The sequence below is a fragment of the Channa argus genome, chromosome 3, assembly GCF_033026475.1.
Source record: "Channa argus isolate prfri chromosome 3, Channa argus male v1.0, whole genome shotgun sequence".
In the NCBI taxonomy this organism is placed as follows: Eukaryota; Metazoa; Chordata; class Actinopteri; order Anabantiformes; family Channidae; genus Channa; species Channa argus.
Window position 1 is genome coordinate 25,937,827 of NC_090199.1, and position 12,707 is coordinate 25,950,533.

Here is a 12,707-nt window from a genome sequence, read left to right on the forward strand (position 1 = left end):
GTGTCTCATATGTTCAGAAATTGTGGCTCTTATTAAAAGTGCGAATGTCAAACGCCATTATGAGACAAAACATAGAGGTTATGAATAAACATACTCACTCAAATCTGAAGTGAGATCACAGAAAATAAGTAGTCTGAGAGCCCAGTATGGCCAGTCCACCAGGACCCTGAGCCACACATTCACTGCTCAACAACGTGCTCATGAGTTTTCTCTCAGTGCTGCTTGGATTTTGGCTCAACACAAACAGCAAGTCACATAGCACTTTAAGTTGGTAAATGCTGGGCCTCTCACCAGATGCAATTGGTTGATCTTCAAGCAGATGTGGCCCTGAAAGAGCAGTTTGTAAGAACTGACCCATCTACTTTCTGGCAGGACAAGCTAGAGCTCAATTTTCTCACTGAGCAAAAAGTGGGGGAGTGGGATATAAGAGAGGAAGAAAGTGAAAATGTTCAATTGTAAGATGTGTTGAGATTTATTATCTGTAACATTGGTTGAGACTTTTGAGTCAAGATGTGAAACAGAAAAGGGGAAATTCTTCTGAAATTTTTCTGAAGTTAAGCACTTTATTTGAACGTGCACAGTTTTCCCATTTTATTTATTTTCTCTTATTTTAACCTGCAGCCCTACTTTTATTTAGTTAATGAGAGAACATTATACATATCTACAGTCATATGTACTGTATGTGTTCACTTCTATGTTACATGACAATAAATATTGTCAAAATGTTTTTTTTAATTGTACTGAATTCATTTGATTTGACAGTCGGGTATTGATTACATGCAGATGTTGATACAACTACTAGGCTACTTAAATGTATATCACACTAAATAGTTAAGACATTATGACCTTCTGGACCTTGGCTTCAAGAAATTTTCTCTAACCGGACCTCTTTAAATTTTAGTTAAATACCCCTGTTTGAGATCAAAGCATATTCATGTGTTAGAATGGACCAGTCAAAGTCCAGACCTAAATCCAATTAATAATCTTTGGAAAGACTTGAAAATTGCTGTTCACAGATGCTCCATCCAATTTGGCTGAGCTTTAGCTATTTTGGAAAGAAGAATGGGCAAAGATTTATCTCTGTACTCTATCTATAATTGCAGAAGAAGGTGGTTCTACAAAGTATTGATTCAGGGGGGCTGAATACAAATGCACACCACACTTTTCAGAATATAGAAATAATTTTGAAAATAATTTATAATTTTCCTTTCACTCCACAATTCTGGACAACTTTGTGTTGTTCTGTCACATAAAATCCTAATAAAATACATGGCTATGTTAGGAGCAGGTGTATCTGCGAACGCTAATGTCCTACTGAGATGCTCCTGACAGACTTTATTTCTTTTATTTTATTTTTTGCACTTGCATCTCATGATGTTTTATTCATGTTTGCATTGTACCTCATGTGTTAGTTGCTTTGGATAAAAGCATCTGCTAAATGACTAAATGTTAATGTAATTGCAGTATGTCACAAAAATACATCAACAATACCTTGGGCAATCAAGTCTTTATGGTTGGCTGTCCGTTCAACATCAGTGGCAAAATAGGAATCAACTGTACCAGTCTCCAGTACTACAGAGTCAACTTGTGAACTGAAAACAGTTTTTTCAGGCCCAATATAAATATAAAAGCTATAGTGTGTAAATGTCCACCTTTGCACTAGAAAAAGTCAAGATAATAACTTTTATCAACTTACACAATACATAAATCCTATTATTTTAGTGTTATACTTCATATAATCACCACACTTACTAATTGTTCTTTGAGAATGAATACACTTACATCAGCAACAATCGCCATGGCATCCTTGGGCTCTCCATCACAATTAAAAGAGTGCCTGCAGTAAGAAGTAATGACATCTTTTACCCCTGAGTGGCATTTGGTTGCTTGTGAGCAGCTCACTTGAAAGTAGAAAAATAAAAAAAAACATTTAATTACATACAGTATGTGTAGTGTTTAAACAGAAATCATGGCTGCTGGTCATGTACAAGAGGAAATTTACACATCAAACATCACCCTATATAGAGAAAATCACAATGAAAAACTGCGATGCGTATTTAATGATGAGAGAGATTAAAAAGACTAGTTAACGTGAACAGATAACAAGTAATGTTAAAACATTCAAAAATAATAACGTTCGTTATGAGCCTGTTTAAAAATGACCTGGGCTCAAACCTGAAGTTCCCGGCAGTAACGGTAAAATTAAACCACGACAAACTAACTGTAGGTCACTTACTTGGATAAAAGAAAAGGTGTTAAGAAAAACTAACAGAGGATGAGTAACGTTAAGGCTAAAACGTAAAAATGTCAATCAACGCTTTGAAATCCATGTCAAATCCAAATATACTGCAACTTCCTGTGTAAAAGTCCGGCATACAGCGATTTTACAATAAAATTCGTAAAACGGTATTATACTTGCATAACACTGCGTAATATTATCTCTGTGATTGAAATGCATTCAAATTTTACTGTGTTTACTGCTGTCGTTTATTTTCTCACCTTTCCAGCATCTTGTCTCTGTATCACCTGTTCTCTCTCTCCATCCCTCCTGTTTCTCCATCTCTCTGTGTACTGTGTCTCATGACATTTTCCACAATTTATTGAATTCATTTAAAGTTAAATCTCATTTAGTAGTGCTGCACAAATCCACACTTTGAACAGTCGTCTTTATGTTTGTCAATCACTGGGCTGTATAGTGGGAGTGTCATCAATTTTTTTTGACAAAGCCTAGGACACACACACACACACACACACACACACACACACACACACACACACACACAGACATTTGCATAATACAGTTTTATCAATGGATTTTAATTTGGTGGAAAATGACCTGCTAGAGCAACTTACAGCGCATTCAGAAAGTATTCCCACTTTTATTTTCACATTTTAAATGCTGGTGTTTTTGTGAGGAGGCAGGTGGAAAGTAGCATATTGGCCTTAATTAGCTTTGTGATATTAATAATGTACTATATTATATATTACACCGCTCTACCAAACTGTTCTTTTTATGGTGTGTGTGTGTGTGTGTGTGTGTGTGTGTGTGTGTGTGTGTGTGTGTGTGTGTGTGTGTGTGTGTGTGTGTGTGTGTGTGTGTGTGTGTGTGTGTGTTTATTTTCCAACATTATGTTACAGCTTTATTCCAAAATGGATCAAATTCATTATTTTACTCAAACTTCTACAAAAAACACCCCATTATGAAAACATGAAAAAAGACTTTAAATTTATTAAAAACTACCATGTACATAGGTATTAATGGCTTTTGCTTAATATGTTGTTGAATCACCTTGAGCACCAATTACAGCCCCAAGTCTTTTTGAGTATGATGCTACTAGCTTGACACACCTAGTTCTGGGCAGTTTATTCCATTCTTTTTTGCAGTGCCTATCAGGTTGGATGGGGAGCGACGGTGCACAGCCATTTTTAGATCCCTCCAGAGATGATCAATTGGGTTCAAGTCCCGTAGCCAACTCTTTTGTTATCTTGGCTGTGTGCTTAGGGTCGATGTCCTGTCTAAAGATGAACCATCGCCCCAGTCTGAGGTCCAGAGTGCTCTGGAATAGGCTTTCATCAAGGATGTCTCTGTACATTACTGCATTCAGCTTTCCCTTGATCGTGATTAGTCTCCCACTACCTGCCGCAGAAAAACATCCCCATCTTTGTTTCATATGAACAGAGAATTCCAAACCTTCCCCAGATCTGTGCCTCCATACAATCCTGTCTCAAAAGTCTACAGATTGCTTGAACCTCATGGGTTGCTTTGTGCTCTGACATGCACTGTTAACTGTGGGACCTTATATAAACAGGTGTATGCTTTTCCAAATCATGTCCAATCAACTGAATTTCCCACAGGTGGAATCAAGTTGCAGAAACATCAAAAGGATGATCAGTGGAAAAAGGACGCACCAGAGCTCAATTTCAAGTGTCATGGCAAAGGCCATCAACACTTATGTACATGTGATTTTTTAATTTTTAATAAATTTGCAAAGATTTCAAATAAACTTCTTTAAGATTGTTATTATGGGGTATTGTTTGTAGAATTTTGAGGAAAATAATGAATTTGATCCATTTTGGAATAAAGCTGTAAAACTATAAAATGTGGAAAAAGCTAAGCTCTGGAAATACTTTCTGGATGCACTGTAGCATTTTAAAGTCACACTTTGCCAGGATCGGAAATTAACCACATTTTAAATGCTGGTGTTTTTGTGAGGAGGCAGGTGGAAAGTAGCATATTGGCCTGAATTAGCATTTTTAAACTTTGTGATGTTAATAATGTACTATATTATATATTACATTGCTCTACCAAACTGTTCTTTTTACGGTGTGTGTGTGTGCGCGCCCGCACATTTTCACTTGCATTTATACAATATATTGTGTTTTAAAAGTGAACATAAACCATAGTATCGCATGGTATTTTTTGACACATGGAATCAGACATTTGTTTTGTCTTTATTGATGCTTTATTGGCAGATTTTGAAAATAACAAGAAGCAAGCCTGAACAAAGTGGATCGTACAACACATCATACAAGTACCTTCATGATGTCACTGCCCAAAATGTATTATATCATGAGAGCTTATCAAAAACTTGTGATGCTTTTTGCAATTTTGTCATGGTGTTTTAAATTGGAAGGTCAAACAAAATTCACAGGTGAGATTTGGTTGAACTATTTCCTGGAGGGACTGACATAGATGTAATTTGAGAAATTGAAAATGTACTTTTTTGTAAAACAGAAGTTAAACAAAAACAGACAGGTAACAATAACTGTATTTAAAAAAAAACATGCCATTAAGCAAGATATAAATCATAAATCCAAATGCTTCCTTGTATCACCACATCTCACAGCATCTGACCTCCACCTGACTGTCTGACTGATTTCACAAACTGCTTGCTGACTTCTCCAGCCAGGACCCCATTTCTAGTGTAGAACACTTTGGCCAGAGAGGGACTCATGGGGGAGGGTATGTACTCTTGACACTGGTCACCACTAAGACTCGGTGCACACTCCACTATGTAGGAGAAGAACAAGGTACCGTGGTTTAACATGCAGCTGTCTGACACGTTACCTTGATGCAGTTTAACTGAACACTGTCCAAGATGATCACTGTTCCAGTAAGTGTCCTCATCATAAACATGGAACGTAAGTCGGTCTTTCATGTTAATAGTGATGGATCCAAATTCAAAGGTCTCTGGCCAGTCAGGGTTATCATTGTTACTAATGATCATAGTTCTCTTAATCTGATCAGCATATCTAACCTCCACTGAACCATCTGTCTTTGTAAACACATCACCCCACAGACCCCTTGCATAAAGCTTGAATACCTTCAATGTTGCAAGACCTTTCCCTACAGGACAGCAGTTTGACTTGATATTCTGATTACTGTTGCAAATACAAGCACAAGGATCCCTTTTGCTGGATCTGTGTCCAATTTGACAAGATTCAGAACATTTCTTCAACACTGCATTTTTCTTGATGTACTTCTCCACTTCTCGCTTTAATCCAGCCCTGGCACGATGACCGAGTGGCAGGATGGTGTGCAGAGGCTTCAAGTTGTATTGTACCACATCAGGTTGGATTTTTAATGAGCTGACCCAGTTATTATAGAGAGATGGGTTTGATTGGCCTTCAAACAAGATGTCAGCACCGTCAATGTGTCCTCCAATGACCTCTGTGATACGTTCATTAAATATGCTGCTGAAACTCTGGCCTGAACCTAACTTCTTCTTCTCTGCTTCACAGTTTTTCACCATGGCCTTATTACTGACAGACATTGAAAAAGTAGCTGAAGCCTCAACCGACAAACAGTCACTGAGCTCTGTTTCCGACAGTCCATTCATGGTTGCTTGACAGGTCCTGACAGATGTGATTGCTTTTATTTCCCCTCCAAGAGATACTTGTGTGATGTAATGTGTACCATATGTGTCGATAAGATTACGATATGAGACCTGAGTGTTTTGGGAATAGCGAGGAAGAGCATTGGCGGCCAATTTATACTCATGACTCAGTGGAGGATTTGTTTTCAGTCTGTAGCTGTAAAACAAAGGAAGAATATAATTAAGTTACAGTGTGTTACAGACCTGTTTTATTCATGTTACTGTTTATGTATTTTATGCAACATTGCTATAAAAGGTCAGCTGACCAGATTCAAGTTCAGTCTATAAACGTTTTTTACCGTTTTTTCAATTTTTCAGCTTTTATTGTTTTAAATAATTTATTTTGTAAGTATTCAACCTCACCCTCTGCAGGTATTTAGTTTTAAAAGACTGAAAGTTAGTGTCATCACTTACGTACCATGAATATGTTTCTTAAATATCATATCTATATTGGTATTTGGAATGTCCACTTACAAGTGAATTAGTAATTTTCGAAAAAAGCTTCAACATAAAGACAAAAGAATACTTAAAGCCAACAACAGGTTAATAAAAAAGCAGGGCCTATCTTGTTTGAGATTGCATTTAACATTGTCAGCTGGACATAATATTAAACTCAAACCCTTTGTAGTTTGTATTTAGGTTTGTACTGGTTTGTTTTCACTTATATATTTTTTTTGTTTTGTCATAATCTAGAACATATACTACAGAACTGTAGCTGCCACATTTGAAGGAGGCTGAACTGAGCCTTTTGGCAGATTAGATACAATGTTTGGCAAAGACCAAACATTGTACACCATGAGAAACATCATCCCACCTGTATTGCATAATGATGTTTGGAACATCACCTGGAAAGCTTGTGAAAATCAATGCAAATATAAGAAAAACTTGGAAAAAACCAAAGCTTTGTGGAAAAAAGTGTGAGGAGGGAGATTTGTCTACCAGTAAGTCAATGCCCCCAAGCATCTAGCCAGAAATGGTTGCAAAGCAGTGTTACTGTTCTGCAGAGGCTAAATGGAGCTCGGATCCCAATCCAATTTAGAATTTTTGAGTGAACATGAAAAGCACTGTTCACTCATAATTGTCATGCAACATGACAGAGCTGGAGCCATTTTGTTAAGGAGAATTTTAAAAAAAAGTTGCAGTGATCAGATGTTTAAATCTAGATGAGACCTATTTACGTATCCTCTGTATTATACTTTTAATTTATTTAGATATTGTTGTAGATAGAAAGTTAAAGAATTTGTTGATCAGAGTTAAAAGAACCCAACTTAAACTGATTCAGTGAGGTATTAAAAAATAATTTAAAAGTTCCATGAGGGATGACTATGTTTTTAAAGTACTGAATTAAGTGTTAGTATTAATGAACAGTACAAGTTATGTTTTCCTACACTCACCTGTAGAATTTACAGTTGACAGAATGACGAAAGAAGTTGTAGCGATCTTGTTTTGACTTCTGCATGCCAAAGGTAGCAACTCTCGAGTGGGACCCTCCCAAGCCAACCCCAATAGTGACACTGGGAACTACAGGAAATTCAAGGCCGACTTTCCAGTCATTTGACACTGATGATGTTGAGTCATTGACGAGAGTTTCGACAGAATCATAAGCTATACTGGAGACCTTTAAGCTACTTTTGGGGAGTGTTCTCCAGTCCACCACAGCAGCAGGGACCTTTTGCTTTTCCCATTTCATGTAGCTGTTTCTGTACAGCCTGCAAGTACCATTGCCAAGATTCCAGGTTTCAGTGTCGACGACATAGGCGCCTTTCCGCTCCATTGTGACGATGTCGAAGCCTTCTCCACCCAGATTGTAACCAGGGACAAAGTGAGCACTTTTACACTCCTGTGGTGTACCGATGAAGCTCACACTGGAAGGTAGACACAGTGGACTCCAAGCCCACCACAGGAGCATGAGTTGCCACAGCTTTGCCATCTAGATAAAATAGTTGAAAGGCCAGAAAGGATTAAATGGCATTGAGAAAGACATCTAATAAACAAAGCAAACTTTGAATGTTTATTTCTATAAAAATTGGCTGGTAATGAATAAGGATTAGGAAGAAGTAGACGTGAAAGATCAAGTATAACTCAGGGGTCTTACCATCTCGTGACTGTTCCAAATCAGGTCTGTTCACCTGATAAATTCTGATCTATGATATACTCTAAATGTGGAGGTGGAGTCTTAATTGCTTTTGTGATTCTCATAAATTTTATATTTAACAATCTTTATTTAAACCCTTTGAAACTGTTTTTTGTATCCTCATTAAAAATGTGTGACCTTCGTACTTCCTTCATACCCTGATGAGGTAAGATTGGTAAACAGTCACTTGGATAAACTAGAGTTGATTTCCCAAAAACTAGAGTCTTAACATGTGACCTTCTCTGTTGTAGTCTATGTATAAGCTGAAACACTATGGCCCTAAAAAGACTGCCTATTACCTTATTAACCAAATCAGTATTTTTAAACTGATCTATGTATGAGTTTGTTTGTATAAATGGTCATTTGTCTTGCAGTTCAAATTTATGTTCTGTGTTTTGATGTTATCACTTTTCCTCAACGACCACTTGCAACAATAGCTGTCACATTAGCGTGAGAACAGTATCCAAATACTTCACAGTATATTACAGCAGAGTTGTTTGGATATGGATATGCATGGATATGCACTACAAATGAAGGGATGGGATGGTCACCCTGCTTTATTGGTCTGTTTAATACAACTCTAACAAGAGCTTTCTGAAGGCTTGTGTTTTTCCAACAACTTCCACAGACTTGAGCTGCAGCCTGACAGTCAAAATTCTGTTGTGCAAATGTGGCAAAATATCTAAGTTGTTAACAAAGTGTAGAAAGAAAACACTTACAAAGCAGCTTCACTTTTAGTTGGTCGCTTATTGCTCATCATTTCTGGTTAAAATGGCAAACAGCTCAGATTCGCTGATGTTAACTAATGTAATTTGATAATTGAAATTGATGACAAGCTAAAATAAAATGTGACAAACAACAAAGCCAAACTTATTGATTTGGGAATTCAGGCTCTAATGGCTCCCAAGTGGCTGCTCATATTTTTTGTTGCTTAAATTAATTTGTTACCAAAAATAATGTCAAATTGTGTGTAAATTGAAGTGCTAATGTAAAAAAAGTATTATTTTCATTGCTTATTATACTCAACATGGAGTATAAATTACAATTAAGACCTTTTGTCTAAAAGAGTTAGAACAAATTTCAATATATATATTATTCATAAACATTTATCCACTTACAGGAAAACAACATAGAGAAGCTTAGACAATAACACAACACTATATATATATGTATATATATATATATATATAAATGCAGGTTTGTGGAGCCTGCTCACCATACAATTTTAACCTTGCACACTCTAAGCTTTGCCTTTAAATTATCTGTGTAATTGAAATGCATCCACATTTTACTGCATTTACTGCTGTCATTCATTTTCTTACCTTTCCAGCGTCTTTTCTCTGCATCACCTGTTTTCTCTCCCTCTCTCGTCTTTCTCCCTTCTGTTTCTCCATCTCCCTGTGTGCTCCCCCTATACTCAGTGCTGACACAGACACACCACCACGTGTCATGTATTTGACCAATCACATGCGACTGGGAGCTGGCTCACAATAGACACATCACTACAATATACGTACATTGGGCGACTGTGGCCCAGGAAGGTAGAGTGGTCGTCCACCAATCCTACAGTTGTTGGATTGATCAATGTGGTTCAGCTGCTTAACAGCTCCCCAATCAGTGTGTGGAGAGCCAATAGTTAGAAAAGCGCTATATAAGTGGCCATTACCATTTACCAAGATACAGTGCCTTCCAAAAGCATTCATACTTGTTGTAAAAGTATTTATACTCGTTGAAATTTTTTAACATTTTGTAACATTACAACCACAAACATAAATGTATTTGATTGAGATTTTATGTGATAGACCAACACAATGTAGTACGTATGTGTGAAGTGAAAAGAAAATGATAAATGGATTTCATTTTGGGTGAATACTTATGTAGATTTTGAATACTTATGTGATTTTTATCATTTATTATTATTATTTTTTTAGAGTTTTGAGAAAAATTATGAATTTGATCCATTTTGGAATAAGGCTGTAACATAACACAAATGTGGAAATAGTTGAGTGCTGGGATACTTTCTGGATGTACTGTAGCACTTAAGGGGTGGAGCCAAAGTCGCCAGGCTTACAAAGCTATTTACTTGTTATTTTGTCCTTCTTGTTTTTTTATTATTTACCACCTATAAACTTTACCAGGATTGGAAATTAACCACATTCCAAATGCCGGTGATTTTGTGAAGAGGCAGCTAAAAGTAGCATATTGGCTCTAATTAGATTTTTTAAGCCTTGTGATATTAATAATTTACTATATTATACTGGTCTATAAAACAGTTATTTTTATGGTGGGTGTCTGTTTGTCTGTGTGCATAATTTCCACCTGCATTTATATCACATGGTATTTTTTGACACATGGAATCAGACATCTGTTTTGTCTTTGTTGATGCTTTATTGGCAGCTTTTGAAAATAACAAGAAGCAAGCCTGAAAAGTGGATCATACAACACATTTGAGTACCTTCAGGTTACTATTATTGCCCAAAATGCCTTATTTCATGAGAGCTTTTCTATAAAATTGTGATGCTTCTGATAAATTTTTTTATGGTGTTTTAAATTGGTCAAAAGGTCAATTCTAGGACCTACTGCAGAGAATGATCTATACAGCATGTTGCTGCTACCACCATGCTTCACAGTGGGGATGGTGTGTGTTCATGAGGATGTACTTTGAAAAAAAAAAACTGCGCCATTAGCAAGATATAAATCATAAATCCAAATGCTTCCTTGTATCACTATATCTCACAACATCTGACCTCCACCTGACTGTCTGACTGATTTCACAAACTGCTTGCTGAATTCTCCAGCCAGGACCCCATTTCTAGTGTAGAACACTTTGGCCAGAGAGGGACTCATGGGGGAGGGTATGTACTCTTGACACTGGTCACCACTAAGACTGGGTGCACACTCCACTATGTAGGAGAAGAACAAGGTACCGTGGTTTAACATGCAGCTGTCTAACACTTTACCTTGATGCAGTTTAACTGAACACTCTCCAAGCAGATCACTGTTCCAGTAAGTGTCCTCATCATAAACATGGAACGTAAGTCGGTTTTCATGTTAATAGTGATGGATCCAAATTCAAAGGTCTCTGGCCATTTAGGGTTATCATTGTCACTAATGATCATAGTTGTCTTAATCTGATCACCGTATGTAACCTCCACTAAACCATCTGTCTGTGACCAGTCATCACCCCACAGACCCTCTGCATAAAGCTTGAAGACCTTCAATGTTGCAAGACCTTTCCCTGCAGGACAGCAGTTTGACTTGATATTCTGATTACTGTTGCAAATACAAGCACAAGGATCCCTTTTGCTGGATCTGTGTCCAATTCGACAAGATTCAGAACATTTCTTCAACAAACCATTTTTTTGATGTACTTTTCCACTTCTTGCTTTAATCCAGCCCTGGCAGGATGACCGAGTGGCAGGATGGTGTGCAGAGGCTTCAAGTTGTATCGGACCACATCAGGTGTGATTTTTAATGAGCTGAGCCAGTTCTTATAGGCCTTAGTACTGACAGACATTGAAAAACTAGCTGAAGCCTCAACCAACTAACAGTCACTGACCTCTGTTGCTGACAGTCCATTCATGGTTGCCTGACAGGTCCTGACAGATGTGATTGCTTTTATTTCCCCTCCAAGAGATACTTGTGTGATGTAATGTGTACCATATGTGTCGATTAGGTTACGATATGAGACCTCAGTTTTTTGGGAATAGCGAGGAAGAGCATTGGCGGCCGATTTATACTCATGACTCAGTGGAGGATTTGTTTTCAGTCTGTAGCTGTAAAACACAGGAAGTTTAAATAAGTTACAGTGTACTGTAGAGCCATTGTATTCATTTCTAATGTTTCTTTATGTAAACAAAGTTTCACCAGTTATTTTCAACTATTAAGAGCAAAAAATGTACAGTGTTATTACAAATATCAACCCTCTTTGTATGTTTTCATGGTTATTTTCTTTAACACTCAATCATGGTCAATTTAATTTGGCTCTTTTGATGCTGATCAATAGAAACTGTGGACTATTTTTACCTAGAACTGTCCTGAAATACCATCACAAATTTAATGTGGATTGTCCCTAATGAGAAATCTGGATTCGCCACATTAAAATGTTTTTTATGAAATATTTCAAAGAGACTTTGATTTACTTATTTAATAATGAAACCTAAAGATTCATTGGTTTTTTGATTTGTTTTTCCCAACGAATGCCCTTTATGTTTGTTCTCTTTTTTAGTGTTGATTTGAATATTTGAACACACAAATAAATCAAAAATGTAAAATATTTCTATTTCAAAATTGGGGTATCATTAATTCAATTTCCATTAATTTTGCTTAGGTGTACTAATTATAAAACCTTTTTTTGAGAACTATCAGAAAGTTTCAGTGTGACAGTGTCCTATAACTATAGTGGCTCATTGTCTGTCTTTGGGGTGTGTCTACTGCCTGTATTTGCACGGCACAAGAGGGGACGGACAGTCACTGTCCAGAACTGACTATGTGTTGTTAGTGCTCTGTTTTTGCACTGCAACATCATCAATTATAAAGTTGCTTTCACTTGGAGAAAATAGACATGAGGTGTGACAGTTGGCAGCCCTGCTTTACAAACAGTGAGAAACTGAGCAGTGTAAAAACAGACAGAGACCAGTCAGTGTGTCACTGCCAAACATGCTGAAACACTTAGAGCACGCGTGGGATTGCTAACA

At 37.0% G+C, this 12,707-nt stretch overlaps 1 protein-coding gene and 1 pseudogene across 1 annotated transcript; both read right to left on the reverse strand.

The window, feature by feature from the left end:
* Positions 1 to 4,450: 4,450 nt before the first annotated feature.
* Positions 4,451 to 9,421, reverse strand: LOC137124341 (perforin-1-like). Its single transcript, XM_067499207.1, has 3 exons — positions 9,333 to 9,421; positions 7,271 to 7,806; positions 4,451 to 6,033 (listed from the first exon to the last, which is right to left on the reverse strand). Exons 1-3 carry the CDS (start codon positions 9,402 to 9,404, stop codon positions 4,842 to 4,844), a joined length of 1,800 nt encoding a protein of 599 aa, XP_067355308.1. The 5' UTR covers positions 9,405 to 9,421; the 3' UTR covers positions 4,451 to 4,841.
* Positions 9,422 to 10,626: 1,205 nt separating this feature from the next.
* On the reverse strand, positions 10,627 to 12,059 carry LOC137123234 (perforin-1-like; annotated as a pseudogene).
* Positions 12,060 to 12,707: the final 648 nt, after the last annotated feature.